This window comes from Triticum dicoccoides, chromosome 3B, assembly GCF_002162155.2.
Source record: "Triticum dicoccoides isolate Atlit2015 ecotype Zavitan chromosome 3B, WEW_v2.0, whole genome shotgun sequence".
Classification (NCBI taxonomy): Eukaryota; Viridiplantae; Streptophyta; class Magnoliopsida; order Poales; family Poaceae; genus Triticum; species Triticum dicoccoides.
In genome coordinates this window covers 289002977-289013503 of record NC_041385.1, presented here as the reverse complement: position 1 = coordinate 289013503, position 10527 = coordinate 289002977, and the positions used below count along the sequence as shown (strand labels likewise).

Sequence of the window (10527 nt, the reverse complement as noted above, 5' to 3'; positions counted from 1 at the left end):
ATACAAAAAATCGGCATGACCTTCCCTAAAAATAGGACATATAGATCTAGAGTTTGCTCGGAATTCACCGAAACGGAAATAAATCGACATTTCGGCAAAACATAGGCAACTCAAAAGCACAATTTGGCATCAACTCATGCCACAGACACAATTTCCATCATATCACCCAATTATCATATCACACACACATACACATATTTCCATTTTGCAAAAGCATGAAATTTCAATCACCTCTATCTCGAGATCGAGCACACGGTGGAGATGATGATGTAGGGAGATCAAAAGTGCACAAAGCTCTTTTTAACAAAGATAGATCTAGTTAGGGGGCAAATAGGTCACTTAACTAAATGCTACATCTACATACCTAGCTGATTTGGGAGGAGACAACTTCAACTAGTGGAGGGGGAAGGAAAAAGAGAAAGGAGATGCATTAATGGAGGTGGTGTAGTTAGCTAGGAGTAATGAAGAGAGAGAAAGGTACGTAGAAGAGGGAGAGTAATGGGGGGAGAAGTATTGAGGTAGAAGAAGAGTGAGAGAGGGAGGATGTGGGAGGTAGGGGAAAGGGAAGACAGGAGATGGGGTAAGGGAGGATGGGTGGGGAGATGTGGTCGTGTGTTGAGTCTTAGAAGTAGCACGGGAGGAAAAACGCGCTACTGATAAGAGCGTAGCAGCAGCGCGCTTTTCTCACACGCGCTACTGCTAAGCGGGGCCAACCATGTGCCCAATTTCAAAATTAGCAGCAACGACCTGAGTAAAAAGCGCGATACTACTATTGCATTAGCAGTAGCGCGCATCGTGACACCGTGCTGCTGGTAAACTTAGGTTGGTGGGTACTGTCGGTCGATTTTTGTAGCAGCGCGATTTAGCCTGCATGCGCTACTGCTAAATTTGTATCAGTAGCGAGTTTTTGTTACCCGCGCTACTGCTAATTAGCAGTAGCGCTTCTTTTTGTGCCTCACTGCTGCTAAGATTCTGTGTATAAGATTTTCCCTAGTAGTGTGTTATAGACAGTTGCAACACTGGGAAGAGCACCTTTTAACTTGATATTAACTATGAGAGATCACCCTAATAATTGACTGTTGCGCAATCAAAGGGTGCAAACAACAAAGGGATAAACATCTCAGGCAGTTCATAAAAGCATGATATGGTATAGCCCTGGGCGCCAGGATCTCCATGACCATCTTCAATCTCTAGTTGAAGAGTCGTGACGGCCAATATTTCATGCCATAGCAGTCATTTCAAAAACGTTGTCATGGTGAAAATTTCAACAAAGTTGTTGTGGTAACCATTTCAAAAAACTTTGTCGTGGCACCTAATTCAGAAATTCAGTCATGGCACAAAATTATAGCTCCTCGTCCCACGCCATGTTCACCTTCTCGCCGTTGGGGTCCTCCATGTACGTTTGCCACCGTCACCTGTAACCTGTAGTCTATCTCTACAAAATTTACATTAACATGGCAATCTCATGACTCCAGCCATCATGCCATGACACGTAGGCCACTTAACATTACAACATATAACCATCTCATACATAAACTCATTATCATGATGAAGGCTATACCACATCATATGCATACCCTGCAAAACCAAGTTAAATGTCCACTAATCAGTTTTAGCAAAAATTTAATTACGCGGTTAACCAATTTTAACAAGTAATACTAGCTACCTACGTCCACAATTTAGGCGATGATTCTTGATGCTAGATGTGTGAAACAAGAGACTTAATTAAAAATCTCTAGCCCCACACTAAACTTCGTCAATACGTGTGACCCCCTAGAAGATCACCCAACTTTGGCACCCTCTTGTGTATGCGATGGTTCACTATTCTCAACTATGGTGAAGCCCAAGGAACTGTTAGCAAATCATCGACAGCCAAAGCCAATCGATTGTTAGAACCTTGTGAAAAGTGGCACCATGCCATAGATGAATTGAACCGAAGCAACATTCGAGGGAAGCATAGAAAGAACATCAACCCTCACAATCGCATGTGATCTAGATCGCAACCTGCACTTACGCATATAACTGCTCATGATGGGACGTAGTAGAAAACAAAAAAAATGGCACCTACGATCACCCAAGATCAATATGAAGATTCATAACGGGTTGGGATCACGATCTTTACTGTCACCGAGTTGCAGCGGAAGAAGAACGTGTCGGTGCAGATCATACTTGAAGTCCCTCGAACCATTGATGAATGATCCCTCGTACCGCCAACGAACAGTCCCTTGAACCGAAGACCAAAAGCATGACCTCTCTACTTGGTTACAAGCATGCAACCTTCACAATTCGGCAGCGCTTCACCGTCTAGAGCTAATCGTCACCAGAGAATTAGAGGGGGGAGATTAGAACCACACTGGGCTTCTAAGTATGATGACAAGAGGATTGCCTAGCTCTAATTAGTCAACTAGGACCAACTAGAACTAGAAGAACTAGAGGAGGCTCCAAAACTTGTATATAACAATAGAGCAAAAAAACCTAGTATATGTAGGTTGGAGGAGGAGGAGAGGGCACCCACCAAGGGGGGAAGTCCCCCTTGGGGCGCCCTCCATGGGAGAGGGAGTCGGACTCCCTCCCCTTGTCCAATCCCCCTCCCCCACTAGGAAAGGGGGCGCCATTTTCCTTATGGGCCTATGTGGCCCATAACCCCCTCCACCTCTTGGCCCTTTAAGGCCCATTGATATTTAAATTAAATATAAAATGTTCTAAATATTAACATCTCCGAAAACATTTTCCACATATATATAATATATCGGTAATACCCCGTATTGCCCGATATTCACTAAAACCCTCCCGGTGACCCCGAAACGCTTCTGAATCCTCTCGGAACTATTCCAAATATTCATGAAATAATTCCACAAATATACTATCATCACTCCCGTCCTACTAACACTCAACAGATTGTCATTGCCTTAAGCTTGTGACCCCGTAGGTTCGGTAACTCATAGACATGAATGAAACCGTTCGTTCAATGACCAGTAGCGGGACCATGGATTTATGTATCGGTCCCTATGAGTACACGAAAGATATTCGAGTGAACCTTACTTTATCATGTGATGTTTCCTTTGCTTCACAATACTTCACAAAACCTGAGATGCATCGGTATCCTCCTATGCCATCAATATGCTCACTATACCGAAATCATCGTTACCGGTTTTGTTCTTCTTTCTGTTATTGTGTTTTGACATCTCCGTGATGAAATCACATATGTCTGGACGAACAATGATCGATGCCATCACACCGAGAGGGCCCTAAGAATATCTCTCCATCATCGAAGGAGAAAATCCCACTCTCGAGCTATCTGGCCACTTGTCAAACTTTAGGATGAACCCGTAAGTTGTCTTTATGATCACCGTGTTACAGGTGACGTTTGAGCAACCTCAAAGCCCGCCGTATGGTAAGAAGTGACCACGATACTCTCATAGTCTAAGGAGCAATATCACATGTTAACACTTCGTGTTATTACAATTGAATGCATATGATGTTAACTCAAATCATAACAAACAAGACTGGGTCGGTTCAATATGATCGTTCTCCCAATGTCATAATCTCAATGTTGTCTTAGGATCATCATTACACTTAATGATATCCTAAGATCCGGAAAACATGGTCATCAACAACACTTGAGCTAGTCCAAGAGGTGAGACTAGGAACCTTTCATTTAACCATTTATCATCCACATGTGCATATGAGTTTTCCATTCAATCGCATATTCCAGGATCATAGCAGTTATAGCATAGAATATAAACTCTATAATTATGAATATGGAAATATAATAATACAAATATTATTGCCTCTAGGGCATATTTCCAACACTAGGGTGCTTTTATTCTTTTCTGAAAAAGAATAGACCATAAAGGGAAAATTAGAGGGAGGGGTAACATGAGTGGGAAAGGTCATAGGGTTAGGCACTGGTGGTGGCTACTTGTTAACCCCATTTTAAGTGTTTTTAGTTTGCTAAGTCCAAGCAAGTCAATTCTATAAGAAGCCCGTGAAGAAAGGAAAATGAAACATCAGATGTAGAAAAGGAAAAGAAGAAAGAGTCAAAACTCAGGGTGTTACAGCATCCCTCCCCACCTCACAACACCAGTTCAAATTGATGGTGTGCAAGGTGACGCCATGGCCCCGGCGATAGTGTCCCGTCTAGGGGGCCTCTCACCATGTCGACTCCCGGTCTGAAGGGCTGGGCTAAGGACCACCTTGTTGATTCCATCCTGGGCCACGCTTGCTCTCTCATAAGAGTGGTTGGGATCCCCAAAGAGTAAGGGTGATGTAACCTAGCAGTAAGTATTTCCCTTGGTAAGAGAACCAAGGTTTATTGAACCCAAAGGAGTTATCCCAACAAACAAAGTGAACGGTGCCTGCACACTAAACACAAAACAAACTTTGTCCCAACCTGACAAGAGGGTTGTCGATCCCCTTGTCTTACTAGTTACAAGATTAAAGTGCAACTGGTAGACATACTAGGTAGCAAAGTAAAACGGTAAAGAAAAAGTAATAGTTGTAACGAAGATTTTAGTAAAGGAGAATAGACCCAGGGGGCATAGGTTCACTAGTGGCATCTCTCTCAAGCATACAAGTGTGGTGTCGTGAACAAATTACAGTTGGGCAGTGATTAAATTGCCAAATTTATATTTGTGACTATGATCATTCATGGTATAATCTAATATAGGCATTACGTCTGTGATAAGTAGATCATTAATCCAACTGCATCTACAACTAATACTCCACCCGAAAACCGCTATCCAGCATGCATCTCAAAGTATTATGTTTACAAGAAATAGAGCATTGCAATAAGCATGACGACACAATGTAGATAGTAAAACATCAAGCCATATGATGAGACATCATTGTTTTATCCTTAGTGGAAACAATACAATACGTGTCTTGTCCCTTTCTTTCACTGGGATATAGAACACCACAAGATTAGAACCCACTATAGTGCATCACTCCCTCTGAAAATAAACCCATCAAACTTGGACAAAGAACATAGATAGATGAGAGAACATACAAATCTATTCAATTATACAGCAAGAAAACCTCAAGATATTTAATTGAATTCAATGAAAAATCTTATCATAAAGTGACAATTCATCATATCCTAACAAAAAAAATCCATAAATTACATCAGATGGATCATGATCGTGTTAGGCAGCTCTCGGAACATGGTATTGAAGATCAGAGAGAGAGAGAGAGAGAGAGAGAGAGAGAGAGAGAGAGACGTCTAACTACTGCTATGGACCCTAAGGTCCTAAGGGAACTACTCACACATGGTCATGGAGACCGAAAGGTTGATGAAGAAGCCTCCGACAATGGATTCCCCCTCTGACAGAGTACTGGAACAAGCCTTTAGATTGGATCTCCTCGGAAGAGACGCTTGCAACAGCAGAAAATTCGGATAAAAATCTTACGAAGGATTCGGTGTTTATAGAAATTATAGGCAATGGAATGGACATAGGTGGTGTAGGTGGGGCCCACATGACCTAGGACCTGGCCCCTCAAGATGGCCATGTGGGGCCCCTGTTGCTCCTCTCGTTTCCCTCAAGTTCTTTTTAGAACCTTCGTGCCCCAAAAAGTTGTATTACATCGTCAGGGTTTTTTTAACCTCCATAGATATTGATTTTCCGTAAAATAAAAAACATGCAGAAAACAACAACTAGCACTAGGCACTATATTAGTAGGTTAGCCTAGAAAATAATATTAGAATACTGTAAAAAGTATATAAAAGTGATATTATAATAGCATAAAATAATAAAAAATTATAGATATGTTTGAGATGTATTAGGCCACTTTGGGTGGCCCATGGCGATCTACAAAGAAATCAAGAAGCCCTGTCATTCAAGACAAGGACTATATTCGTGGAGGACTAATCTCCACCGACGTAATCGACTAGGACTCTTGTAATCCTAGGCCTCTAGTAACTTATATAAGCCAAGACCAGACTACTCAATAGATCATCTCACAACTTAGATCATTAGATCATCTAGACACACAACGATCTTGTAGTAGATCACTTATACTTTTGTACTCCATCTCAAATCAATACAAACCAAGCAAGACGTAGGGTTAAATAAGGAGAACCCAAACCTAGATAAAAACTCGTTCCCCGGTTACCATCGTGTCAAGACTACTAGCTCGGGACCACCTACCCGCAATTTTTTGGATTCGACTCCGTCACCCAGGGGTCGGGTCCTCGCGACCGCTTATGTGGTTAGATGTCCCTATCTAGTTTGACAACACCGAGCACATCATCGATCAAGAAGCTCCCATTTGTGTTCTCCCACACGGTCGCCAACATCCCGGTGAGAAAGATGCTGTTGGACAGGGGCACGTGTCTGAAGAAGATGCAGATCCCGCTCGAGCGTCTCCGCCCGACGCAACCTTTTCTCAGCGTTACACCCGATCATTCCATGCCCCTCGAGCAGGCAACTCCAATAACTTTCAGACTTAGGCCATCGACTTTGTTGTGGTCGAGTTTGATCCCGTAAAAAGTAATGCTTGGATGCCTAGCGCTTGCCAAATTCATGGTGGCCTCGCATTATGCTTATCTCACCATGGGGACTGTTCCTGAATGTCGTGTTCTGTGCCAAAAGGCTGCATGCGGCAGCCATCACGCCCATCAACGATGGCGCGCCCTCGTCGCCTTCCTTCGGGCAAATGACGACATATTTACATGGCAACCAGCGAATATGCCTAGGGTCACGAGGGAGGTGATCGAACACCACTTTTTTGTGTTCCATGTGCATGATCAATCAAGCAAAAGGTACATCGCCAGGCACCCAAGCAACAACAATTTATATGAGATCAAGTAGAGCAGCTTCAGAAAGTCAGCTTTATCCCGGAAGTAATCCATCCTGACTAGATCACCAATCTTGTGGTGTTCCTAAAGCAAATGGGAAAATGCGGATGTGCATTGACTTCAGCGACCTCAATCAGGCGTGCCCCAACGATCCGTATCCTCTTCCCCACATAGATCAGATCACTGATTCTAGTGTGATGTGTTGTGCTTTTTGGATGTGTATTCAGGTTACCAACAAATTTGCATGGCAAAATAGGACGAAGAAAAAATAACATCCATCACCCCAGTGGGGACGTTCTACTACATTTGCATGCCGAAACCTAGTGGGGACGTTTTGCTACATTTGCATGCCTTTCGGCATGAATAATGCCGGCCCCATTTACCAGCAAGCGATGTGCATCACGCTGAATTCAGTGGTAGACCGCAACATGGAGGCCTACATTGACGATCTCAGTGTGAAACAAGGAACAAGTCTACCCTCCTTGAAGATGTGGCAAAGACGTTTGACATCTTGCGCAGAATGCGCATGAAGCTTCTCAAAAGATCTAGGCCATTCAATTGGACACCCAAGGCCGAGCAAGCACTGCAAGAAATGAAGAGATATCTCACCGCACCACCGGTCTTGGTGACACCCAAAGTCTGAGGAACCTTTTATCCACAGGTTGTCAGTGTTGTTCTCGTGGCGGGACGAGAGGATGGGCTTCAGCCCTACAAACTCATTTTAAGGTTCTCTCCAAAATCCAGGTTTTAAATAGCTTTTATGCGACATCGCAGGGAGGTCTGAACTATAGCCATGTTAACTATCGCGATCTACCATGGAAGCTATTTACAATGTAAGAAGCAGAAAAAAATCCTTACAAAAAAACACTAGCAAAGTAAGGAATAAAGAGAATCCATTTAACTAATTAACATATGAGTAGGTGATTTATTTTATTTCCAAATTGAGTCATAATGAGTATTGGTGAGAGTCGCCAGTAGGCCAAAGCTCCAAGGTAAAACAATCTCCCAAGGAAGATTGGGTGTTGTTTTCTAATGTTATTTAGTTACACATATGTGATCATTTTGGATTAAATTTACATGTATAAATGATTGCATGCTATTTTCTGTCGTTGTACACTAATTAGGTAATAGCTTCAGCTATAGCTGGTAGCAAGCCATGCCAAAATAGCGCAGTTATTTGGCGCTATAATGGTTGTAGCTAGGATAGGAACACAAAGTGACATAGCAATTTAAATCATTGCCAAAAATTACTACATGAGTCACCGACGTCGCCTGAGCAAAATTGCTCAACAAACTAATCAGTGTGGTTGGATTTTGAATAAACAACTGCCACTATATGATGTTACATATACTTGCTACCTGTGTCAATATTTACAGGATGTTGTACATTACTCACCAAATCAATTTGCACACTACAGAACCTCAAATGAAACAAACAAAACTCTTTCACCATTCTCCCCTTCATTCTTGAATGCGTCTGCTCTCCAATTTATAGCAAAGAATCAAGAATATAGAATCTCGAGTCCTGAAATAGCAGTCAGACCATGCAATTTCATCTATCTAGTTCCGCTATCATCAATTGATGATTCAGATGCTGAGTCATCTGAAGTTGAGATAGAACTTGTCTCACACAAACTACTGTTGTCAGGGTCCACTGAATATGATGTTGGCCTTTTCAAATGCCAATACATGATGCTTGCTGTCAAAGTCAGCATCATCTTCTGGTTGACCTGAGACAAATTGCCAAAATCATATTGCAAATGTTAATTAGTTGATATCACAAGAGAATATGGTCCAACATGGTCCACTACTTGAGGCTGCTCGGATAGACTATCAAGCGGGGCATCACACCACCAAAATGATCTAGTTTCTAGTTTTTTCTTTAAAAAATGCAATATATGCTTAACTCCCAACATTGGTGTAATTCAGCTTACTTGGTGTAATTCAGCTTACTTACAGCTGATGATTCAGGGTCGGAGGGAGTAATAAACATTCACAAACTTAATCTGCAACTAACTGTATGAAACTAGTTTTGGCTTCCAAGAATTCAATCAAATGCCTCACCTCCATTACATCCTCTGGCAGCAAGAAGATGGAGCAACCAAGCTTTCTAGCAACAGAGATGATGTAGGAAGCATTCATTTGTTTTTCTTCATCTGTGCCGAAACCATATAAAATTTTAGTTAACAAGCTCTGAAAAGCATACACAGTACTAGTAAATCTAGTGATCTGCAAATAACACTGGCGATATAATTAAGTGTGTCTATAATGTGTTGCCTATCACTATGAGGATATAATACAAGGGAAATGGTATATACTTTCATAATAAAACAAGACATACTGAATTTCTATGCACTAGCATTTCTTAATTGAAAATTGGATAGGAGATTTTCGGACTCATAGAAACATGAGACATCCAACCTTTTTCTCCTTTGGTTACAAGGCTCCAATTCACAACGCGAGGCTCCACAACACTTAGTAAGTTGACAAAAAATATGCCACTTGAAAGGCTTCTATCCTGCAATTAGTACTTGTGGTTTATCGTACAAACCCTGAACAGCAAATTAGGGGAAGATACAGCGATATGGACACTGATGCTTGACATATTGTTAGAAGTGATAGTGACAGTAGTTCCTCATGCAAATAGTGGCCCTTCAGACTAGCATTATTACACTTCACAGTTACATTATTGAAATGTACTCCCTCTGTTCCAAATTATAAGATGGTCTATCATCAATCCGAATTATAAGACGTTTTGGATATTTCAATATGGACTACATACAGACTGAAATGAGTGAACAAACACATAATAACATGTCTACATACATCCGAACATCTTATAATACTGAACGGAGGGAGTAGTAGTTTATTCTGGATTTACGATAGAACCTAAGTTAGAAATATAGCATAAGTGAATAGTAAGAGATTATTCGGAAATGCATGTTGGAGCTCTTTTTTTGAAAAAAATCAAAAATTGTATTTTCAAGTTTCAAAAAAATCTGAAAAAACTACACATGAACCTAGGGATGTATACTACATTTCTGTAAATTTTCATGATGATAAGATTTACACAAAAAAATCATGTATTTCTACCACATGAACTATTCACTATAAAAGTCTTTTTTTTTGTGCAGCTCACACCAAAGCTTATTTCATCATGAAATTTTACAGGAATCTAGTATACATCTCTATGTTCATGTGCATTTTTAAAAAAAAAATACTTCAAAATTTTCGAGAAACTCCAAAACTCCACTCTCGAGATTATTCTGGATTTATGATGGAACCTAACTTAGACAAGATAGCATAAGTGCATGCGGCAATTTAGTTCATGCCTTCATACTACTTTAAGAACAAACTGTAACTCATCCCAAGCACATAATTCAATTGACTGTCCTGATTAGAATATGTATATATTATGAGTGCATATTGTATCTGTAAATTATACAACGAGATCGTTGTAATGAAGAATATTCTGCAGGAAACTCACATAAAGCAACTTGGCAGACTGTAAAATGATACGATATTTTCAAAGCATGATGTGCATTAATAAAATACATTGAAGTATACAAACCTTGAAACTTCCTATTTGAGACTGTCTTCCAGAATCCTTGACCTTTTTGTTAGCCCATAATAGTATGTCATTATCTGTGATCTCCTTCCCATTCGAATGAAATCTAAGATTCTTCAGCAGTTGTAGTATGTTGTACCGCATCAATTGCCAGAGAAAAGCT

The 10527-nt window shown here is 40.9% G+C and overlaps 1 protein-coding gene across 1 annotated transcript in view; it reads right to left on the bottom strand.

Annotated features, from left to right (window-relative positions):
* Window positions 1–8064: 8064 nt before the first annotated feature.
* The window catches only part of LOC119275937 (fimbrin-2-like), a 7359-nt gene continuing 4896 nt past the window's right edge, over window positions 8065–10527 (bottom strand). Inside the window, exons 10-13 of the mRNA XM_037556874.1 lie at window positions 10368–10525; window positions 9218–9314; window positions 8861–8952; window positions 8065–8526 (exon numbers count right to left, since the gene is read on the bottom strand). Coding sequence (XP_037412771.1) covers window positions 8353–8526; window positions 8861–8952; window positions 9218–9314; window positions 10368–10525 — 521 coding nt within the window. The 3' untranslated portion in view covers window positions 8065–8352. The remainder of the gene's footprint in view (window positions 8527–8860; window positions 8953–9217; window positions 9315–10367; window positions 10526–10527) is intronic.